Below are 24,522 nucleotides of genomic sequence, written 5' to 3' on the forward strand. Positions count from 1 at the left end.
CACACGAACACCAAGAAGGATGATCAAACCCTATGGACTGGGCTTCAAAAGCCTGGATCTTTTCAAAGAAATGATGGCACGATTTTTGTCTCTAGAGACCGGGTTTGGCAGAATGCACAGACAACCAGTCACTCAGCAAGACCACTATGGACTGGGCTTCAAAAGCCTGGATCTTTTCAAAGAAATGATGGCACGATTTTTGTCTCTAGAGACCGGGTTTGGCAGAATGCACAGACAACCAGTCACTCAGCAAGACCAGACCATCAGGTATCTTCCAACATTGAGAATCTAGGTTTTACCGGTGTTTGATGTAAGATCCTCAGAACCTATCTAACAATGGATGCTGATGAGGTACACTCTCAGTCACACAACATGGCCAGAAGTTTGAGGATGAATTTGAGCAACAGCTGGGTGCTATCGGCATAAGAGTGCTTGGAATCTAAACCGTGTGCATAAGCAGAAGCTGAACACAGAGGTTGAGTAAAATAGAAGAGAACCAAAACCTGAGGTACACCGCCAGAGAGATTGGGTTAGCATAGTGAAAAGGGGGGAAATGCTGCTGGTTTCCAGTGACCGGGAAAAGGTTGAATCCACCAGCGCTGGACCAGTTAACCCAGCAGCACCTACACGGCCAGTCAGAATATTATGATTGACTATATCAAATGTGGTTGAAGATGCAGAAGCCTCGACCTGTGTCATCACCCTGATCCCTACTAGAACCAGGTTTATCGAAGGTATCCACCGAAATCTCTTCAATGCTTTCTCTGGCACCATTCCTGGCATCCATATGCACAGGAAGTATGGGGCATTGGTGTTGTAACCACTGGCAATAAGTTTTCCTTGGACCCTTTTATCTCAAACTTTGAGACTTGTTTTGTATGCTGCAAAAAGCTATGTGGTAGGGGAAAATTCCCTTTACGGACTAGGTGGCCTCCCACACTATGTACTGTCTTGCTTCATCATATGACCACCTAGCCCCATCTGGGTAGGACAATGCCACCTGGACGGACTCAACCTCACCGTTAAAAGACCTCGGAAGGAGTGCAGAAATTAAAGTTATCTGGATAGATGTGGGATCCAGTTGTGCTACGGGACATATAAAAACACCTAGTCAGTCACCTGGTGGTCATATGATGAAGCAAGAAACTACATAGTGTGTGAGACCACCTAGTCCGTAAAGGACATTTTCCCCTTCCACATAGCTTTTTGCAGCATACAAAACAAGTCTCAAAGTTTGAGATAGAAGGGTCCAAGGTAAACTTATTGCCAGTGGTTACAACACCCATACCCCATACTTCCTGTGCGTATGGTTTCGCTTCTGTGGAGACAGTATGGGGTTTGGTTCTTCTCCTATCCCCGACTCCTTGTTTGTGTTAAGACCATTCCTGGCATTGCAAGCTGGCCAACTGTTTTGCCAAATGTTATTCCATGAGTTTGGCAAAAGAAGGAGGAGAGGTGAAATGGGCCCACAGTTCTGTAAGTCATTCAAGTTTAGCTTGGGCTTGTTAAGCAGAAACTTTACTATTCCCTTTTGCAGACACGTGGAACTACTCCAGAAACAAGCGAGGTGTTAGTAAAGTGGCACTGAGATGGTGCGTGGCAGGTGCCACTGACTGCCAAAAGTCAAGAGGTTATGGGCTGACTGGGGCGTCAGACTTGCCCCTAAGCGGCTGGCAGTGAGAATGTAACCTATTCGTAGATGTTGCATACTTTCCTGTAAAGAAAAATAAAAGTTGCAAGTTCATCCCAGAGGAGTTAACAAGATCTAATGTTGCATGCACAACAGGAGTGGATGAAAGACGTTTAAAGCTTTGGTATGTCCAATATTATTTAAAAATGCAGATTTCAGGAAAAGGTCCAAGGATCATACATAAAACACAGCTACTAAAAAACCCAAAGCAGAGTTCAACTACCCCAAACTGGCACCTGCAACACAACTTCTACAAACTATACCGGATCAGATACCCAACCCATTGCAGACTGAGATCTTCTCACTCGCCCCATAATGTTTCCCGTACATGCTTCTAGTGTCTCTGTAATGCGTGCTTCACCCCAGGCACCTCATGTTAATGAGACACTTCCTTTCACTTGCCAATGCAAGGCCTGTGTTTAGTTTTGCCCGAGCTCTGATGGACCATCTTGTTGGTATCCTGTGGTGACCCAAAAAATTCTTCTCTACTTCCTCTCTCAGCCATTTCCCACTCTGCCTTGTCACTGATGACTTCAAAGGTTTGTGCCCACATTAGAATCATGTGCTGTCTGCAGACCAAAATACTGTGCATCAAAGAGCTGATGGATGGGTAAGATATGTTTCAAGTCAACAGAAAACCTCAAACGGCTAAGGAGTGAGGCTATTGTCCAAATATAGATGCAGCGGTAGTCCACCATGACACAGTAGATGACTATGTTGTTAGATCCATTTGTATTATAACCCGTAAGAGGCCACTAATGCGTGAGACTTCAATAACATCTTCAATGCGTAGGCACTTCGGGAAAGGCCTCCAACTTTCCATTCTATGAGAATTGTCAAGTGTTGTTTCCCGGATTCAAGACTTCTCCTTTCTGCACGACTGTGGGAACTCAGGATCTGCCCATGACAGAGTGGGCTCTTTCCAGTAAAGGGCGCTCCACTGGTGGCCACGTTGGACCGCTTTCCAGTTATCTTCTTTGAGTTGCTTACGATTTGCTGTTGATCAAGATGATCTTCCCGCTGCAATCTATGGATCTCGTTGAGCGCCAAACGCTGCAATCTATGGATCTCGTTGAGCGCCAATTCCCGCTGCAATCTATGGATCTCGTTGAGCGCCAATTCCCGCTGCAATCTATGGATCTCATTGAGCGCCAACTACAAATGGAAGTCAAACACACTTGCTGCCCTCAGCGATATTTCTTTGGTCTCGCCGGTGTCTCACTCTTCTGTTGCCCTAATCTTCCGACATTAATGCCACTTAGCGCGCTTGTAATTAGCTCAATGGGAACATGTGGCTTTCCCAATTCCAATATTTGATCATCATCCTGTTTTCATTTGCCAGGATTAGCAGAGCACACAGACCAAGTCTGGCGCTTTCCACTGTCCTTGCACATCGGAGAGAAGTATTGAAAAAAATAGCACAGCTGCACAGGTATAAATTATTTATGCTGCGGGTCAAAGCAAGGCCAGAAGAAAAAAATATTAACGGAAGGTTGGAGATCTGTGCGTCCGTTTATTGATTTACAGCAAAACAATTCATCAAAATGTTCTGGTAGTGGCTTTTTTATTAGTTGAGAACAGGCTTGTAATCCTGTTATGTTAATTAACTGCAATTTGCCATAGATCCGCCGCACGGCGCTGGGGCTGTCGCCGCGGCGCTTTCTTTCATTTCGAAGACGCCATTGGAAGTGGATCATGTGTGTCAAATATCGGTCCATCTAGGGTCAGGATCATCCCAGACTTTCAGAATAACCACTGACTATGCAAATCAATCCCACTGAAATTTATTGTGTGGAAATTTAACTCATGCGGAGCTCCTGAAAATATGAAATTGCTCCAGCACTTGTGGGTAATTTTGGTCACTTTTCTCCCAAACCACAGTCACATGAAAATGGGGATTCCAGGTAAAAAGTGGTGCTTTGCTTAAGGAAAAGCCACAGATTTAAAAGACTAGAGTGTTTCTTGAGAAGGAAAGTTGTTCACCTATGTTAAATAATACAATAAGTTTGCTTTTTGCAACCTGGGAAGTGGCTGCCTCTTTAGGGCCTGTCTGTAGCTAGGCAACCAATTAGAGGCCGGGAAAAAGTCACATTTATTCTCCAAAAAAAACAACAAATTCTCACTGATTTAGGGCAAAGTCAATAGGTGGCATCCAGAAGCTGTGTCCGTAACAAATTAGAAGGAAGAGGCATAGAAAGGCCACCAATCAGTACTTAAGAGGCAGATGCCGGTCTCCCCAAGTTATGAAGAAGTTGTTCACCAATCACAATGTAGAGAAAAGGGAAAACGCCAGTTGTTAAGTCCACCAATTAGGGTTGATTACAAACTGGAACCAGGGAGGGCACCTCATGGCACTGATATACAGGCGAAGACACACATCATCACTGAAATGCAACGGAGGGCACCAGTTGGACCAAGTGCCAAAGAAAGGTCTCAAGATTCTTTTTAATGTTCATGGACAAATCCTGGCTAGCTATGACGTATAGATGAACATCTCTGCATACCTCTGGCTTAGCTATGTTTTTGAAGGCCCCTTTGAGCAGTTGTTTATGAACTTGGGAAGTTGTGGCATCTTTTTGCTTAGGGAGTTCCGGGTAGACAGGGAGACCATGTGACTGGTCATCATAGATAGCCGTCTTTCCATGGTTGGTGGAGAGAACTGGTTCCATGAATTGCTTCTAGAGAGCCCCATGGACACAGCACCCCAGAGTCCACTTGTCTCACCTGGGCTGTGCCATCAACCTTACGGCCAGTCAGTCTTGCACTCCTCAGTTGAGTGTTCATTACAGCCTGCCCGCCAGAGCCTCTCAGTCTCTCATCGCAGATTCACCATCAGTGAAAATTAACTACCCAGCGGCCTACCCAAACCCTCTCCGTACCTACCAGACACCACCGCCCATTCCGCCAACTTCTCTTCCACTTGGTTTCCCAATAAGGAAACCAGTAACCAAATTCTCACTTAATCTTCCACTACAACCTCATCGTACTTGTCACAGACCCACCGTGCAGCCTCCAGTCTGTGAATTATCTTGCAACCCGACCCGTCAATTCAAATAGTTTGATAACCAGACAGAATTCAGAATGCATGAGCCAGACACCTTCTCGACCTGTAATACATACTCACATCGCAACGTCCTAGTATCATTACACTGGCTGCGGGTGGGTATCTGTAGCGCCTCTAACGCAATCTCTGGAACTGGCCCACTCTTCCTTAAACGCAAACTCCACACTTACCTCCAAACAATACGTTGGGTTCCAGCTTGGTCCCTCTCTTGCCCCTTAAAACACCAGAAAGTGGCAGATGTCCATTCTTCGTCCAGATGGATAAGCATGAAGATCTGATTGAGGCATGAGTGAGAAGCGTCGACAATCGCCTTGAATCCCCAAGAGGACTAAAGACCTGGCTCCTCACACCCGCTTAATCCCAGGACTCGGTTGAGCAGCTCCGAGTTGGGAAGTGTGTATGAGCGACTGTGTCTACCCCGCTGCTTCTCCAGTGCACATCATGCTTAATGCGCCACAACGTAGGCCCCAGTTGGGCCCATTCACAAACTGCATTCTGTGGTACATTGAGTAATACTAGCTAAAGTGCTACAAAATGCTACCCAAAAACGTGCACGCGTATATCTATCTCCAGTGATGTCAATGGGGAGATCCTCGCACATGCAATTTCACCTCTTAGCAGTAAATGTGGGAGGGGCCAGTGGAAATGGTTGAAAAATTGGGCGTACTTAGTACAAAGTGGGTTTCAGGGAGAAGTGAAGTGGGGGTTTAAGTGAGGCTTAAGAAGGTATTTAAGAGGGAAGAGACATCCGTCGGCACAAGAGGCCATTGCTATTCACAAACTGCACTTTTAAAACTACTACAGTCAAAAGGGACCCAAACAGACGCCACACATGGCCAACCACTGATAGTGCAACATCTTACCCAGAAAATAACGGACGCAGGGACTTTGAACATGAACCTACATGAAATATTGTCACATTAAATTAAATTATTCAAAATATTTAAAAGTATAAATCTATTTAATTTAATGTGAAAACAAGTCTACAAACAAGACATATTTATTACTTGTTACAAAGTATTTAAACTTTTTTATTTATATATAATTAAATTACTTTTAATTAATTTTATTAATTTTACCCATTACTTTTAAATAATGTTTTTGAACAGGCACTGTTACGTTTGAAACAGGTCTATGAAACTCACGCCGCTCAACTATCATCTCCCATACGGGACATTTAACATCTGACACTCTGCCAAAGGGTACCCATGAACCTGGTACAAACTGGAATGCTTCATGGGCTCCTCCAGGCTCGAAGCACTATACAAATTCTTCAATACAATATCTAACTCTTTAACAATTTCTCTGTGTCAATAGTCTAACTGCATGTCAGTAATGAAGCTGAGCTTTTTTGTGTGCAGATTAAACGAATAAATAAACTTGATGGTCATGTTGACGTTGCACCAGATTTGATTCTGAGACCTCAGTTGCAGTGAAGTAGCCTGGCACCCCATGCTTAATGATTCATTTAACTCAAAGCAACTGCCGTCTGTCAGTTTACCCTGAATTGCATGTTGTGGGCCCAGAGCCCAATCCAAGATGGCCTCCATCCATGCGAAAGGTTGAATTGTGCCCAGAGAGCAACGAACCACCCTCCCCCCCAGCACCACCGCGTCCCTCCAGCGGAATTGATGGTGCCAACAAGAGGGCACCGTGGAAGCCATATCTTCTTTCATGTGTGCAAAGAGCGTGGTGACCAAACACCCCTTCTGAGCCGGAGCGGAAGATCATGAATTATTCCTGAGCTGAAATCAGATGCAATTACCCGTCTGCGCTCCCCTTTGAAGACTCAGTCTCTGTTCGGTGAATGTTATGACAAGAAGGGATGTAATGGGCTCTAATTTGGCGGGACGTTAATGCTTGCCAAAAGAAGGTTGCCATGGCTACCAGCTCATCTTCAAACAAAATTGGCATAGAAAGGGAGTGGGAATTCTCTTTGACTCTTCCTCCACTGATGTCTCTTACTTCACCAGTCTCCTCTGTCCTTCGGTCTCGGTTCGGCACACCTCGGGGAGGGGGATTGTTTTGGTACCTGATCACTGTAGTCAATAATTGGGGTCAGAGGCTGGTTGCTTTTAAATCTATGTTGCTTTTACCTGGCACATCTGGGTTTGCTCTGTTTTTCCTGTGTTCAGTGGGGGTCATAGTTACTCTGTTCTTGCCTGAGGTGCATTACCTTTGCTTGTGGAGCTCAAGCTGTGTTATGTTGTATTGATTTGTATAGCACACTAATCACCCAAAAGGGTATCCAGGCGCTTGGGCATGTGTGTAGGTTTGCGGTCCCCAAGGTTCTTATATGAAGAGCTAAGTCATCAGCTTCTTGCAGAACTCGAGAAGCGGGGAGGAGGCTCTAATTTGTAGAGGGAGATCACTCCATGTCTTCGGTGGGGTGCAGTGTGAATGCTTTCTGCTTCGGTGGTTTGTCTGATTTTGTGGGAGAAGGGATGAGAGGGGAGAGGATTGAGTTGCTTTTCCCTGGTGGGGTCAGTGCTTACATTTCCTTTATCCTGTCAAGTCTCTGTAGCTTTGCTTTTCACTTGGACATACAAGAGAGGTGAGTTGAAGGGCGGCTGTGCTTTTTCCAGTAAAGTTAATGACTGTGTTTCTTTTCCTGCAGATGCCAGCAGTACTGTTACCTGTGCACGGTAGAGGTGATTGGTCGTGCTCCTCTCACGCCACTGCATCACAGTTCCTTCTCTGTTGCCTGAAGGGTGGGCACTGGTTGCAATGTTTTGCACGATGCACTCAGCCGGAGTTTCTCATACGTAAATGCCAACATTTTGAAGCTGGTAAGAGGGAGATTTTGAAAGAAGAAAAATTGTGGAAATTGATTCTTCCCATTGACTTACATTGAAGAAGAGGAGATTTTTCGCAGGAGACACCTTAAAAACAAGCATTTTCAATGCAACGGGTCACGCATTTGCTCGAGTTAGAGCTATTAGCGTTGTAAACTCCTAACCGGAGTTTTCTTGCCACACAAATTAAAACAAAAAAAAAAAGCACCGCAATCGCGCTATGTAAAATGCAGCGCGATCTCGCTGAAATTGAAAACGAAAAAAAACAAGCGCGATCGTGCTATGTAAACCCCAGAGCGATCGCGCTGTATGGAAAATAACCAGAGAAAGTAGTCCAGACACCAGGCTGAAAACATCGAGCCTCGTATGTTTTCAGTAGTTTAGCGGTGCTGTGTAGGTGGGCTAAACACCGGAAAAGGCATGACCTATGCAGGCCTTCCACAAATGAAAGCAAGCGGATTTTAAAAGGCAAGCCCACGGACCAATGAAAGTGACATGGGCGTGCTTGGAAGCCCAAAGAGATTACTACAGGTGACGGAGCGCTTTGCGCTCGCCCTTAAAAAGCAATTTGGGGGTTTAAAAAAAAAAGAAAGTTGGGGTCTGTATGTATGGTGATATACAGGAAACAAACCCTGGTGGGGCGGGAACAGAGCTCTCAAGCAGGGAATGACTGGTGAGCATTCCCTCTTGCTGTCCTTGGACACCCCTTTAAAGGCCTCTCTCTGTCGCCATGTGTACTCCTCTGTGCATGAGCTCCCTGCACAACAAAGGCGCCGGTGACACTAACGCTTGTTATCAGCAAGCACCATGGTCTTGCATCGCTCTGCAAGCGCTATTTACTTCTCCGCCCCTCTCCCGCCCCCGCAACAGCCTAAACGTGTCGAGCATAGAAATGATTCAAAATTAAATATCCTTTTGTTTGAAATTCCCATATTACAAGACGAGAAAAAGCCTGCCGCGTCCAACAAAAATGTTGATTTATGCAGAACTGAAAAAGGGATTATATTATATCACTGATTCCCCGAGGAAACAGCTCCCTGCAAGAGGTTTACCCCATCCCGTGGAAGCTTTCAGCTGTGCAGAATCCGCAAAATATACTTTTCTGTGTTTGTGACGAGAGCTGGGGACTTTCACATGCAAAGGAGAAATCATTTATTGTACTGTTTGTGATGCAATAAAATACCGAGCCAGGGCCCCTGTGTGAGTGAAAACCAACAGAAATCTGGGCTTTAGAGAAACATGGAGTCACACAAACCCTTTCCCTGTAAGTCCCCATCCAGTCACACAAAGGAGAGGTGCACACCCCTCCCAGGGACGATCCACTCACACAGTCAGATAATCAGCCATTCTGCTACGTATGGATCCAATCCCAGCGTTTGACTCCATCACCCGGCGATGGCACCTGATTCGATTCTATAACTCGTCACAAACTTTACAACAACCTGGTTTTTTATCTCCAAGAATTCCTCCAGGTACGTCGTAGAGGAATTTACGCATGCAAAGCAGGTCAGAACATGGGAAACGTGGGTGAATTGTGTGGTAAACTCACTCAGACACCTGTGGGGGGTCTGAAGATACAACCACACTAGAGAAATCCTAGGGTGTGGTAAGACACACCGGGCACAGGCTTCCAGGCGCACTAACAGGAACGCCATAAGAGATGTTTACTGAGCTCCCATTCTCCTATGCAGAACTGTGAACAGCGAACAGCTCCGCCCGGAGGCGCACAGCTCGGTGACCAAGTGCATATTTCTCCTTTGCCTTTTTCCTCAACGGGAACATATATTTCCCTGTGGAGACTCTTCCCTGTGGAGAAAGCTCTTCCCCTACACCCCCTCCAACTCTGGATGCCATCAGCTGCCCTAGACACCCTCGGAGTTAATTTCAACCCTTTGCAGAAGTAAATCTCTGACAATTTCCAGAGTGGGAAACAGTTGAGTTGGGGGTCTGTGAATGTCCGCTGACTTACAGGTTTGTGGGTGTTCATAAAAGTTCGAGGTACTCTTGCACCGGTTACTGCAGATTTTCATCCACAGTAGTGATATCATTTACACCTGCCACGAATAATTCCATGAAATCCTGGCAGGTGTAAATGGAGCCATTGTTGGTGGTATGTATACGTTTATGGCTGACAAAGTCTTTGTGCATCGGGGACGTGCTGGTCACCGTGCCCTTACTGTGCTGACCGTGCCACCAGATACTACGTGGGAGTTATGCCAATAAATAGTCTAAGTGTTCATAAAACATTATATGTACCTTCCAACAGGCTGCCAATTCCAGGCAGTCACCAGGCAATGGGTGCATAGATTTGCTTACCGTGTCTCGGCTCTGCTGTGCTCCTGTTGTAGAACAGATCTTGGGGTTGAATCTGTCTGTGGTGGTTGGCTTTGTGGACTTCTTGGTTTGGCCGAGTTGTGGTTTCATCTTCGTGGACTACCTCATCCTCAGATACGTGCCCCTCAGAACTGAACTGTGGCTTAAAAGTATCCTCTTTCTGTTGGTTTGTCTGGGTTTCCTCTTCTTGGAACTTTTTTCCGTGTGTTCTCTTTGGGTCAGTACTTTCCTCTGCCATGAAGGGATTCTCTTCCTCCTCTGCATATAGTTGTGCAGATTCGTACATAGCAGTGGGCTCACTGGGGTCGTAGGAGGTCACATCGGTGGGTGACTGATTAGAAGGGGATGCTGTAAACCCAGTTAGATCTTGAGGGGTTTTCACGTCCACCTCAGAAGATCTTTCATGAGTAAGCAGTGTTAGAGTATTAGCAGATGGGCCTGATGGTGAAATGTCCAATACAGTCTCTTCCGGAGCACCTGAAGAGTCATTTGATGCTGGTAAGGGCCATCTGGAGTGCCTTGCAGGTTTACCCCCATCAGAAACTGGTTTATTCCTTTCTACACTTAGACCAACTTCTGTTGCTAGGGTTGAGTCGCGTACATCTTCAGAAGAGTCAGCCATGAAATCCATCTGTTCGTGGACGCCTTCCCAGCTGTCCCCTCTGAGCCGGTGAGGCTGGTCCACCACATTCAAGGAGTCGTCAGCAGCCTTCCTGCTGTCTTCAGCGATAGCAACATCTGAGATTTCTGATTTGGGGTTAAATTGAGACCTTCCGAATGGGGCACCAACTTGGTCTTCTTCTTGGTCCGATTCTTCTGGAACCACCACTTGCTCAGATGGGGTCAAACTTACTTCAGGAACAAGCTGTTCTCCTGGTGACCTAACATCCTCAGTTTGGAAGCTGGTTTCTGGTTGCTCGTCCTGTGCGTGAAATAGGACTGAGGATGTGGTGGTGGAGGGTGCTGACATTTCCCTCCGTATGTCTAAAGATATTAAGTTGTCTCCTTCATTTTTCTCTGTTTCCTCTGAGAGGGCAGCTTCCTGGGATCCCTGGAAATTCACATCTTTGTCTGGCTGTTCCACCACATTCAACAGGTTTGAAGGTGGGGATGAGCTGCCCACGTCACTTTCAAGGACTCCACCCATGGACAGCAGCTCGCCTTTGTGCGATTCTTCTTGGAGATCAGCTTCAGGGGTCGACTGGAAGCTCGCATCAGCTTCTTCTTGCAGCTGCTCGTCCTGCACGAAGGACGGCTTGGAGAAAGAGGCTGAGGCGTTCCTCTTGACCACCTCGGAACCCATCGAGGCAATCAGGTCGCCAACCTGCTGGCGGAACAAGCTGTTTCCTGCTGTAGAAGGTACTAAATCGTCTTCGTTTAGGGCATTGTTGCTTCCAAAGTGGGTGCTGTACTGCGGCATCGAGCTTTCGAGTTCCTCTTCCGGCCACTCAATCTCTGGGTTTGTCTCACTTTGTTCAGGAGACCACCATGCCTCATCCTTCACCGACAGAGCATTTACCGTGGAGGATGAATCAGCTAAAGACAGAAAAGAACGTGAGAAAATACATTTATTTGTGGTTTTGTTGAGCAGGCACCAAGGTTTTAAGGTTGTCAGAGCGCTTTACATGGAGAAAATGAGCACTTTGAATTAAGAAAAAAAATAATTGGCGGTCATTACGAACATGGCAGTCTGGACTGCCATGCTGGCGGTAATTTGTGCCACCGGCATGGCGGTCCAGACCGCCATATATAATGTACATGGCAGAACCGCCATGGATGAAACACCACAACCGCCAGGCTCCTGCCACCAGGCAGCCTGGCGGCGTTTCTGATCCGACAGGGCAGTACTGCCCACCGGATAATCAGTCTGATTCCACCAGGCTTTCCCTGGCCTTTACACCGCCATGGAAAGGCTGGAGGAATGAGTGACTCAGTGCTCCCCTGGAGCCCCCTGCACTGCCCATGCACTTAGCATGGGCAGTGCAGGAGCCCCCATGCACAGCCCCATCGCGCATTTCACTGCCCAATTTACGAGCAGTGAAATGCGTGACGGGTGCTGCTGCACCCGCCACACTTACACATTGCCACCGGCTCCAATGTTCAGGCCCTGCATCCAGCTGGGCCGGGTGGCAGAAACACTGTTTCCGCCCGCCGGCCCAGCTGGAACTTCGTAATGTGGCCGGCGGGGGGTTCTGCGCGCTGGTGGTCTTCTGTTGACCGTCAGCGGCAATCTCAGCGAGTTTCCCCGCCGAGATCGTAATGAGGGCCATAACTTGTGTAGAAATATCGCTTGACACAGAAAAACTATACAAACGATTACACATGTGGAGAAAATAAAAAGCATTTGGCATAGACTGTTTATCAGAAAACCTAACTGAATGTAGGTAGTTTAAGGAATTTCTGCAAACTGAGGATTAATGCAAAGAAAATGACCAGCCAATATATGTGACTTTAATATGTAAACATTTAAATTCGTCAACTTAACAATAGTTTTGCAAACTCCTCACTGGGGGAGGAGCCTGCAATTTTCTAGCCCTTATGATCTGAAGTTAATCTGCACGCGACCAGCGGGACGTATGCATGTGTTACTTTGTGCCCATTGGAAGGTGGGCCAGTGCCCAGGTGAGCATGGGGGGGTCTTCATTCACATCTGTCACTGAGGTCACTTCCGATCCCTATGTCTGTTTCGTGTCCAACAGCAGGTGTGGGCAGCGCCACGCTGTGGGGAGCTCAGAGATTTCCCACATTAAGGCTCAAACTTCTGAAGGATGAGCTATAGGGGTATGGAATGGGGGCAATAACCTGGAATGGAGAAGTGTATTTTGGGACAGATCATGATGGAGCAAATCAGTTAAAAAGAGTACAGGCATTAGCCGCACACTGGGACCATGAATAATGGACATATAATTATGGGGCAACTGAACGGTGGTATCAAACATAGGGGCAACTGAATACAGGAGCAGGGTCAAGACTGATTTGCATATGGCTGGGTCCAAACTGGGGTGGCATGGTGAGCAAAAGAATTGATGGATTAAACCCAGATCTGTGACTGGGGGTGAGTGGTTGAAACGTTTCGGCACTCCGTCCATCATTTTATTTTGTGATGTTGCCTTGCGCGCCCTAAGTGGCAAGGGTATGCCCGGACATGGGTCCCTTGCCCACTGTGCCATTGGATTCAAGCTAGCTTGGCTGATGAAGGGTAATACCCTGAAACCGGTCCTAGGATGCTTGTTTCCTTCCGGTCCAGGGAGGACCTGGCCTGGCAGGTCGGGCTGGACTGTTCCCATGGGGAGCAGGGTCAAGACTGATTTGCATATGGCTGGGTCCAAACTGAGGTGGCATGGTGAGCAAAAGAATTGATGGATTAAACCCACATCTGTGACTGGGGGTGAGTGGTTGAAACGTTTTGGGCACTATACGGCTAAGACATTCATTAGAGTGGTACCTCTTTTGCCAGCTGCAGACAGCTTAGGTTTGGATTCACTGCTCCCATAGAAATACATGGGCCAATGTTATATAATGGGGCATCCGTGATCCTTCTAATATGGGCAGTAAGTGAAAAAGAACAGCTTGGGTTTTTTCTTTTGGGACAACGCTTGTGTTTGGGCCCGATAAGCCTTGGGCAAATACTTGTGCTTGGCCCAGATACCTTGTCAAACCCACAGCCGCAGATGTGATAAATGCAGGATGTCATGCGCTCTTGTGAAAGGTTCAACTTTTGGCTGAGTGCTCTTTTCAAAAACTCCTTGAGGCGAGGGCAGGCGATTCAAGGCTACTGTGCCTCTTTTTTGAAGGGGCAGAGGAGAACGCAGGCTCCCACAGCACAAGCCACGTTTCTTGCATACTAGAGGATAGTGACACTGGGTATTATTAAACTCCACAATGCTCATTACTAGGATAAGATGGTTGAGAGTGCCTTTTTGGAATCTAGATTTTTGACCTCAGTTTACAGTTCTGCTATGGGTGTCAATTCACCAAGCTATTTTCCCAGAGAAGAGCTTAATTTGTAAATAAAAAGGTGCTGTTGCCCAAAGCCTTCCTCTTAAACACGTGGCTGCTGCAATTAAATGTGTGAACACGGAATACTGGGGCGGCGTAATCCTGAAGCCTTCTTGGACCTCTTCAATCCATTTACAGCCACTCCTTGCCCCTTCAGCTCACTCTTGCAGCTTTCTGCTTTCTCCCATTGTGACGCTTCTTCGTTTTTCCCTTCCTCCATCTGTTGCTCGCAGCAAATGCTTGAGGCTGAAGAATAAGCCCCGGCCCTCAAAAATAAGTGCCAGTGCTCAGCACTGGAAACAACAAACACAAATTAAGCACTGACCCAGACCACACCTCTCACGGCACACACCATTAATCTAGGGAAAGAGCCCGGCCGGCGTGCTGCCTGGATTCACAACCATGCCCTCGGTGCATCATTACCTTCCGATGGCGGCCCTGGAGCAGGGGGTGGGAGACTATTTATGAAATATTGCATCTTCAGTAAGAGACCTGAAGTTTCCTGAGGCCCTGCTTCTTTCAGTCTTAATAAAATATGTCTGCTGCATTTCTGCGGAGCGCAACAGAGACCTCTGGAAGGCGCGGCCTAGCAAGTGTGCTAAATCTCTCCCTTTAACGGGTTCGGTCCCAAGGCGGCCATTTGGCCCTGGGACAAGTCTTTCTTTCTATTTCTTCTTTAATGTGTGGCCGCCGCCTCCTGGCGCGAGGCCTGGGAGCGCACAGACGCGCCTGCTGAATTATTCATGACGCTTCACCATGGCCATCAAAGGAGGATTATTCATTAATCTGATGAATTCCTCAATCAAATATTCATCGGGGAGGTTCTCGCTGCACATTCGTATTGATTTAAATAAATCAATATGCCCTGCGTCTCCCCCGTTAATTTGCAGGCCTTCTTCTTGAAGGATGATCCCTCCAGCTGACCCCCACCGCCCCAAAGCGGATGGTCAGTTCAGGAGACGGTGCACTGAGTGTATTTCATGGCACGAACCTTATCTGGCTGGTGCTGAGCAATGCGCATACTCCGCTCTAAAGAATGCCCCCTAGAGGTGAAATGTTACAACTGCAGCTAAGAGAGGCCTACACTGCAATGGCACTGAGCTGTCTTTCTACACAGAGAACCTGCAGAGGGCAGCTCAGGATAGATACACACTGCGGAGCTCTGAGGAGGTAGAGGGGATCTCAGTTCATAAGGAGGTACTGTGAGGGATCTCACTCAGGGCAGGCCATGTAGCACAGTCCAGGCGAGATCCACACTGCCAGACCTCTGAGGGGTCCCTTTCGGTAGAGAACAGGCAGGATTTAGGGGGCACCAATACTCAGGGAGGGGTTTATACTGGAAGAAATCCGAGAGGGAACTCCTTGTGCAGAATAGACATTATATTCTGCAGTTCAGGAAAGTGGCACACAGAGAACTGTGAGAGGTTCCCTAAAAGTGACGACAAAATCTCAGCTCAGGAGTGAGGTACACTGACGGAGTCCGAAGGGGTCCTCGAGGTAAAGGATAGGCAGGAGTATCTCAGTTCAGGAGTCAGGTGCACTGAGAGAGCTCTGAGGGGGGTCCTCCAGGTAAGGGATAGTCAGGAGTATCTCAGTTCAGGAGTGAGGTACACTGAAATCCAAGTAAAGGATAGTCTTGGATGTCAGTGTACCTCACTCCTGAACTAGAGGGGTCATCCAAATAAAGGATAGTCAGCAGTATCTCAGTTCAGGAGTGAGGTACACTGACAGAGCTCCGAGGGGTCCTCCAGGTAAAAGATAGGCAGGAGTATCTCAGTTCAGGGCTGAGGTACACTGACAGAGCTCCGAGGGGGGTCCTCCAGGTAAAAGATAGGCAGGAGTATCTCAGTTCAGGGCTGAGGTACACTGACAGAGCTCCGAGGGGGGTCCTCCAGGTAGTGGAAAGGCAGGAGTATGTCAGCTCAGGAGTGAGGTACACTGACAGAGCTCCGAGGGGTCCTCTAGGTAGAGGAAAGGCAGGAGTATGTCAGTTCAGGAGTGAGGTACACTGACAGAGCTCCGAGGGGGGTCCTCCAGGTAGAGGATAGGCAGGAGTCTCTCAGTTGAGTTCAGGAGGTACACTGACAGAGCTCTGAGGGGGTCCTCCAGGTAAAGGATAGTCAGGAGTATCTCAGTTCAGGAGTGATGTACACAGCCACAGCTCTGAGGGGGTCCTCCAGATAAAGGATAGTCAGGAGTATCTCAGTTCAGGAGTGAGGTACACTGATGGAGCTCCGAGGGGGGTCCTCCAGAAAAAGGACAGGCAGGAGTATCTCAGATCAGGAGTGAGGTACACTGACGGCGCTCTGAGGGGTCCTCCAGGTAAAGGATAGGCAGGAGTATCTCAGTTCAGGAGTGAGGTGCACTGAGAGAGCTCCAAGGGGGGTCCTCAAGGTAAAGGATAGTCAGGAGTATCTCAGTTCAGGACTGAGGTACACTGACAGAGCTCTAAGGGGGTTCTCCAGGTAAAGGATAGGCAGGAGTATCTCAGTTCAGGAGTGAGGTACACTAACATCCAAGTAAAGGATAGTCTTGGATGTCAGTGTACCTCACTCCTGAACTAGAGGGGTCATCCAAGTAAAGGATAGTCAGCAGTATCTCAGTTCAGGAGAGAGGTACAATGACAGAGCTCTGAGGGGAGTCCTACAGGCAAAGGATAGTCAGGAGTATCTCAGTTCAGGAGTGAGGTGCATTGACAGAACTCTGAGGGGGTCCTCCAGGTAAAGGATAGGCAGGAGTATGTCAGTTCAGGAGAGAGGTACACTGACGGAGCTCCAAGGGAATCCTACAGGTAAAGGATGGTCAGGAGTATGTCAGTTCAGGAGTGAGGTACGCTGACGGAGCTCCAAAGGAATCCTCCAGGTAAAGGATAGTCAGGAGTATCTCAGTTCAGGAGTGAGGTACACTGACGGAGCTCTGAGGGGAGTCCTACAGGTAGAGGTAGGTGGAAGTATGTCAGTTCAAGAAGGAGGTACACTGACAGAGCTCCGAGGGGGTTCTCCAGGTAAAGGATAGGCAGGAGTATCTCAGTTCAGGAGTGAGATACACTGACAGAGCTCTGAGTGGGGGTCCTCCAGGTAAAGGATAGTCAGGAGTATCTCAGTTCAGGAGTGAGGTATGCCGGCAGAGCTCCTTGGGGCATCCTCCAGGTAAAGGATAGTCAGGAGTATCTCAGTTCAGGAGTGAGGTACTGACTGAGCTCCAAGGGAGTCCTACAGGTAAAGGATGGTCGGGAGTATGTCAGTTCAGGAGTGAGGTACACTGATGGAGCTCCAAGGGGGCATCAACCCTTTTACATGGATAACTGCACAACTGCCAATAAGTTGGAGTGCAAGTGAACTTTTTCCTTTCGTCTCTCTCCATCCTGCTCATGGCAGCCATGGCGCTTTGAATCGGCTCGCTTATGTCAACTTTACTTTTCAGTTTCAATTGAAGTGACAAGAAAGATCCAGTTAGGAATTTACAATGTTAACAGCTCTAACCTGAGCAAACGTGAGACCCACTGCATTAAACATGCTTGCTTCCTTTGAATTCTGGGAATTGTAGTCCTGTTTGATAGTGGCATTGACAAAAGTACAGTCCTAGAATTCAAAGAAAAAACCTGCACTGGAGCAGCACATCAAGAATGGACCTGAGAAACTTGACAGGTCTGTAGTATGTTCTTGGCACTGGTGTAAAGAAGCCCCTGCAGTGTGGGGTAGCCCCGAGCCCCAGGGGGCCTCCTCAGACCAGCACCTAGCCTAAGTCAGTCCAGAGGCGGGGCCCTCCATGTCCTTTCAAGGGGGCCCCCTCCAGTTTCATTACGACACTGGCGCTTGGAACTCAATACGTCAGGGTAACTGGCACGTATTCCAAAGTTGTTTTGTTGTACTCCTGTAATACTATTTTATGTATTCTTACGTGCCCAAACTATTTAAAATGGGATTAAAATGGGGCTATTCAGGGAAAATTCATATACAATTAGTACAAATAGAAAGGACTGTTCCCACACTCCCCTTTTTCCAAGGTACCATGGATCGACCATCCTGTACCTTGATAGCAGTAGGCGTCAAACTTCTCCCTAGGATCTGGAAATCCCGTCCGGTTCGGGAACTGGTAGACGGTTCTCACGCCGGGCAGGTCTCCGCCGCAGTTCTTCCGGGGTGTGGTGATGGGGTAGCGCACGCTACCGTCGGCCAACCAGCCGGGGTCGCACTGGTCCAGTCCTTCCTTCCAGGCGAGGTACAGCTGCCCCACGGTAGCCAGAGTGCCCCCCTGTGCTTGGCAGGAGAGAGTGGCGTCCAGAAAAGTTTGCTTCCGGGGTCGAGAAACGAATCGGACAGTACCTGGGTACAAGCAGGCAAGAAACACCATTAAATTAAAAACACAAAAGAAGCCCCATGGCCATTAAGAAAAAACTTAAGGGAAAAGCAAGCTAAAACTTTTCCCTGGAGTTATTGTCTGCTATTTCATGCCTTAAATTTACAGAGAAGCTTTGCTCTAGACCATTGGTTCCCAACCTTTTGACTTCTATGGACTCCCACTTTCTCATTACGGGAACCCGGGGACCCCCACTGAATTATTATTAGAATCCGGGGACCCCCCCCACTGAGTCATTACTGAAAGCTGGGGACCTAACCTGTTAATATTATTTAATTTTCTAAGCAGTCACGGCAGTGCTTAATTTGTAAATAAAGAGGTGCCGGTGCTCAAAGCCCTTCTCTTAAATAGGAGGCTGCTGTAATTAAATCTGCCAGCACTGAATACTGAGGCAGCGTAATCCTGAAGCCATCTCGGGCCTCTTCAATCCATTACGGCCACCCCTACCCCTTCAGCTCATCCTGCAACTTTCTACTTTCTCCCTTTATGACGCTTTTAGTTTTTCCTTCTTCCGTCTTTCCCATATGTGTCTTTTGCTCGCAGCAAATGCTTAAGGCAGAAGAATAAGCCCCGGCCCTCACAAATAAGTGCCGGTGCTTAGCACCGGAAACAACAAGCACAAATTAAGCACTGAGCCACGGACCCCTGAGAAGGCTTCACGGACCCCCAGGGGTCCCCGACCAAAGGTTGGGAACCACTGGTCTAGACAAATTGAAAGGATAAATCGCTTGGAGGTCATGAAAAAAATACAAAGTTAGGAGGAATTCCGTTTTTTTTTTTTTACTCTAGCTAATATATGTTGTAAAAGACGTAAACATTTAGGGCCTGATTCACAAAGAAAGTGGTAAATCTGCCTTTGAAGATTTACACCTATGTGCAACTATAGATTTGCGACTTTTTGGAATCCACAAATATTATCCCAGGTATACTCATGGAAAGCCACGCCAGGTACAGGCCTATTTATTTATTTGAGGAGTTTTATATAGTGTGAACATGACCCGTAAGGGTATCAGAGCACTGTACAAAAAGCAGACAAGTCATACATAAACTAGAAATATGTGAATTATATATCAAACAAATATATCAAACATAAAAGAGAACAAAGAAAGGGTTTTCATGAATATTTCTGGCACGTCACATGACATTCAAGGGGAATCTTATTCGTGCTGCATGGAGTTCTGGGTAGCGCCGAACTCCGCTCAGTATCACATACGCAAGTACACATTGGTTTTTGTATTTTTTTCGCACTGGGGATATATTTTTACCCATAGCAAATCCTGGTGAGATATATTCTCCTTCCCACCCAAGAAGGCGAGTTGCACCAGCCCTTGGAAGGAGTACATTTCTGAGCCCTTTGAGGCCGGAATGAGGAGGTGGAGTTATTCGTGAATGCCGACAAGCAGCCATGTTTCGGCGTCCACAGACCCTTCATATCTAACCATGCTCTGGAAAGAAGAACTGTCCCCTTTTACTAAGGGGTGACGTTGATTCATAAATAGCTCCACCGTCCTTTCCTTGAACAATTCCAACCTTTTTCAAATCCCAAATAACATGAATAACTAAAAATTATTTTTTTAAACTTCCAAAATAAATTTAAAACACCAAAGATTGTGTTATTCCCAATTTTCCACAAACATTGATTTTAAACGGAATTGAATTTGTCTTTGTAGGAATTTAGATCTTCGGAAACGACATACAAGAAGATGACTATATGAGAAGGGTATTTTACAAGGATTTTTCTACTTATTCAATACCCTGCCTACTTTTGCACCCACCAAATACACTGATATCACTGTGGAAGGCTCTAAATGGGGTGATCAAGTGTACAGAAAAAAACAGGTGGCCTCGCCCAGTTCTGCATTTGTAACCATCACCAACAATAGCCATTATCGAAAGTTCATTTGATGACGTCAACATGGGTTTCCAGATCTGTTGTGACATCACTCCGTGCAGAGAGCCGTCAGGTCAATTTTAGGGAGGAGGGAACAAGGACGGAGGTCTCCCCCATGCTTTATAAAAACAAAGAAAGGGTGTATTAGGAAATCATATGTAAAAAAAAAAAAAATTCTTGGTGGAGCAGTACCCTGTGCAGGTATGGAGAGGAACAAAGATCATCGGCTTTGAGTCTCCAAAGCTGACTTTTGTCATTGGCTAAGGCTTCCCTTTTAAAATAGATCTAGTCCGAGATCCTGCCATCCCTGTACATATTCATGCTGGCAAATGAAAGCCATTGCTCACTGTTCTTGGAGATGCCCTTACCTGTGTCGGCCGAGCGACACGTCTCAGAGAAACTATGGATCCTGCACCCACCGGTCATTAGAAGATGGTTCAGTGTGGTTCTAAACCTCTGCTTTTTCCATCTACATTTGCTGAAAAAGATCTCCAATTTTTTAGTTTCCCACATAAATTAGTAAACAAGAATGCTTCCATTTCAGGCAGATTAGATTATTGCAGTTCTATCTCCCTGGGCCTTTGTGAAATCCTTGTGCAGGCGGCACCTGGTAGGACCTCTCTGACCAGATGCGTTATTGCAGGGCTTGGGTGGAGATCTCTGCACTGGTTCAGCTCATGAAAGAGCTGGATTCAAGGCACGTGCACTGCTCATAAAACCATATACTACCTTCCAAGGAGGAGGGCGCGAGAAGTGGTACAGGGTCTGCTCGCTTTCCCAAACATCTAACAGACAAAAACAACAGGAGGGAAACCCCTACGTGCTTAGCCTTTCCCTACATACAGCCCAAAGGGATCACCCTATGCAGTGGTTCCCAACCTGTGGTCCGGGGTCCCCTCGGGGTCCGCAAAGTCTCCTCCGGGGGTCCGCGACTGCTTAGAAAATGAAATAATATCAACAGATTAGATCCCCAGCTTTCAGTAATGACTCAGTGGGGGGTCCCCAGGCTCCACTAATGATAAAGTGGGGGTCCACAGAAGTCCAAAGGTTGGGAACCACTGCCCTGTGGTATTAAAAGGAATCTCATCCCCTCTGGTTCCAAATGGTGCTTTACGACAGAGTCTCCGTCCAGATGCCAAGTGGAGAGATAGGCTAAGCTCGGTAGGGGTTCCCTCCTGTTATGTTTGTATATATAAACCCTTATATATCCACCAGGCTCTCCATTGGCTGGAACAGGTGTTCCACCGTTGTATCTTACGTCTTCAACACAACTCCTGGTAGAAGAATCTATGCTCAAACAGGTGCTCTGGGTGGCACAACATTTTCAGTAGCCACAAAGTCCCTATAAAATTTGCTACTTTTGACTATCAGGAGGGGGAAAACTTTGTGCAAATTAGGCAACTGTTTAAAATATGGCTATGGACTTATTAGTTTATTTCTGATGCATCAGTTTCTAAGTTACCTGTCGGTCAACCAGCCTTGAATCAGCTCTGCGAAGCCGAAGGATGTTTTGTCGCACTTTGGAAAAATCTCAAATATAAATACCACAAATAGAATTGCTCTTCATGCGATCAGGCACACACAAAAATACACAGAAAGTTGTACACTGCAAAAATGGGGAAACATTATTTAATTCATTAGAAAAATCAATCTTGGTTTAATCCAGCCTTGAAAATTACTAACAGAAATCAATCCTGTATTAATTGAGTCACCGCTGGTATTGTACAGTAAGTCAAACACGGTCAGGAAATGAATTAGTTGACCTGGAGTTTGTGAAGTGTAATTAGAAATTAAGTAATACAGGAGCTAGAGATGGGAGAAATTGAAACTGCTTGTTTCAGACAAGTAATGCAAGGTTTCCAGGGCGTGTACCTGACCTCCCATGCTCTCATGGAATAATAACGCTGCGGACTGGAGTATTAAGGGATGGGCAGTCAGGGTCTGGGGTTGTAAGATGGGTAGACTGAATCCTGCGTATAAAGGGAGTCAACATGTTTCTACCTAACTGAGGAGACCAGAAAGGGTCTCAGGCCTTCTTCAGGACCTATGGATCCATAGCATAACTCTCCCCACACTGAATCTAAGAATGAGTTTCCCCTTTAGAGTGACCGGTGTAAGATCAGAAAAGTGAGGGTGATCTGAAATATCAAGACTGACATATATTTTATAATCTCAGTCTATCTTAACTGGTTTGAAGATGTCCCCCATGTGCAGTGGGGGACAGGCCGGATTGAGGTAGCGTCAATGTACTCCTGTGAGGTCAAACATTGTTCAACAGGGGGTGCTAGCATGGGCAGGTTGAGTCTGGGGATAGGAGAGGGATGGCCACGTAAGCCTGGGAGTAATAGTGATGTGCAGTGGGAGTCCGGGGGTGCTTGGTAAGGAGTACTCAGAATCTGGGTGCAGAGTAAAAGGGATGGACAGTCGAAGGACGGGGTGTATCCAGAAAACTACATTATTTGAGGGGTGTCTGGTTCTCCAAAGTAATTGCAACCAAAGTAAGGAGTAAACAGGTGCGTCAATACCCTTCAGCTCTTTGACGTAGCAGTAGACGTCGTAGAGTTCCTCCAGGTTCCGTTCTCCATAAGTTCTAACCCCGGGAAGGTTGTTCCTGTCTCCATAGCAACCGGGCCGCGGTGATCTGATTGGATACCTAGGAGAAGAGCGAGAAGTGTCAAATGAATGAGGCATCAGTAGCTTAGACCAAAGGGAGAGTTCTGGGCAGAAGGCAGACTTCAGCTCGTGCACTGCATCAGGTTTAGGTGACAGCAGTGATTAAATTGGCAGGTACTGTCAGGTACTCAGTACCTGCACTTCCTTCATTTGGAAGGGAGACTATTGCACGTCTCAGCTGCAGGCGATATCTTTAATAGAAGCAAGTGCATTTCACAGCAGGGGTGCAATACCTTTAATGGCAGAGTACTGCACGTCTCAGCAGGGGTTCAGTACTGTAAATGTAGAGTACCACCACTTCTCAGCAGGCATGCAGTACTTTTAATGGGAGGGTACGGGCCCATCTCAGCAGGGGCGCAACACTTTAAATGTAGAGTACCAACACTTCTCAGTAACAGTGCAATACCTCTAATGGTAGAGTTCTGCATGCCTCAGCAGATAGCAATATTTTAATAAGAGTTCCAGCACTTTTCAGCAGGGTGCAGTATGTTTAATGGAAGAGTACTGGTACTGCTGCAATACATTTAATGGGAAAGTACCAGCTCTAACCTGGAGAAAAGATACTCTCTGAATACAGAGTATCAGCGCTTTTATACTGCCATTCAAAGCACTGGCCGATAGCACTTACAAAGTTAAACATCCTTACCATCTGGCTACAACTACAAAGCACTGGTGTTTTGGGTACCGAAGCTCTCCCATGTTCATGATAGACCCAGCTTCCAGGGCTGAGCTCCCATGAGCTGGAGGTCATACGGTGACAAAGATCTCTGCAGCAGGACCGCTATATGACTGCCAAAAGTGCCAACCTAGTGCCAACCTAGCGCCAACCGGCTTTTGGCATAGAAAGAGATGATTTCTGAAGAACCATTTCCACTTTTTAAAAAAGTACAATCCCAAATAGTCACAATTTGAGCTCTGGACATCAAATTCAGTGTTCTAAAACCATGAGCTCGAGAACTCTGCATCCCTGTTGTGATCAGGCACAGCACTCACGGGCAGCACTCAAGCAGAGTACTCAAGGGCAGCTCTCAAGCAGAGTACTCAAGGGCAGCTCTCAAGCAGAGTACTCAAGGGCAGCTCAAGCAGAGTACTCAAGGGCAGCTCAAGCAGAGTACTCAAGGGCAGCTCAAGCAGAGTACTCAAGGGAAGCTCTCAAGCAGAGTACTCAAGGGCAGCTCTCAAGAAAAGTACTCAAGGGCAGCTCTCAAGAAAAGTACTCAAGGATCACAATGAAGGACAATACTCAAGCAGAGTACTTAAGGGCAGCACTCATGCACAGTACTCAAGAGCAGCACTCAAGCACAGTACTCAAGAGCAGCACTCAAGCACAGTACTCAAGGGCAGCTCTCAGGCAGAGTACTCAAGGGCAGCTCTCAGGCAGAGTACTCAAGGGCAGCTCTCAGGCAGAGTACTCAAGGGCAGCTCTCAGGCAGAGTACTCAAGGGCAGCTATCAGGCAGAGTACTCAAGGGCAGCTATCAAACAGAGTACTCAAGGATCACAATAAAGGACAATACACAAGCAGAGTACTTGGGGGCAGCACTCAGACAGCATCAAAGGACAGCACTCAAAAGCCGCACTCAAGGGCAGCACTCAAAAAGAGTACTCAAGGGCAGCACTCAGATAGCATCAAAGGACAGCACTCAAAAGCCGCACTCAAGGGCAGCACTCAAAAAGAGGTCACAAGGGCAGCACTCAAAAAGAGGTCTCAAGGGCAG

The 24,522-nt window shown here is 47.1% G+C and overlaps 1 protein-coding gene across 3 annotated transcripts in view; it reads right to left on the reverse strand.

The window, feature by feature from the left end:
- NCAN (neurocan) overlaps positions 1-24,522 on the reverse strand; it is a 388,051-nt gene that overhangs the window by 175,727 nt on the left and 187,802 nt on the right. For 2 of the 3 annotated variants that reach the window (XM_069216521.1, XM_069216522.1), the window contains exons 5-7: positions 22,658-22,785; positions 17,914-18,207; positions 9,866-11,419 (exon numbers count right to left, since the gene is read on the reverse strand). In XM_069216521.1, the coding sequence (XP_069072622.1) occupies positions 9,866-11,419; positions 17,914-18,207; positions 22,658-22,785 (1,976 nt within the window). The remainder of the gene's footprint in view (positions 1-9,865; positions 11,420-17,913; positions 18,208-22,657; positions 22,786-24,522) is intronic. The other variant, XM_069216523.1, reaches the window with a different exon arrangement.

This window comes from Pleurodeles waltl, chromosome 12, assembly GCF_031143425.1.
Source record: "Pleurodeles waltl isolate 20211129_DDA chromosome 12, aPleWal1.hap1.20221129, whole genome shotgun sequence".
Taxonomy (NCBI): domain Eukaryota; kingdom Metazoa; phylum Chordata; class Amphibia; order Caudata; family Salamandridae; genus Pleurodeles; species Pleurodeles waltl.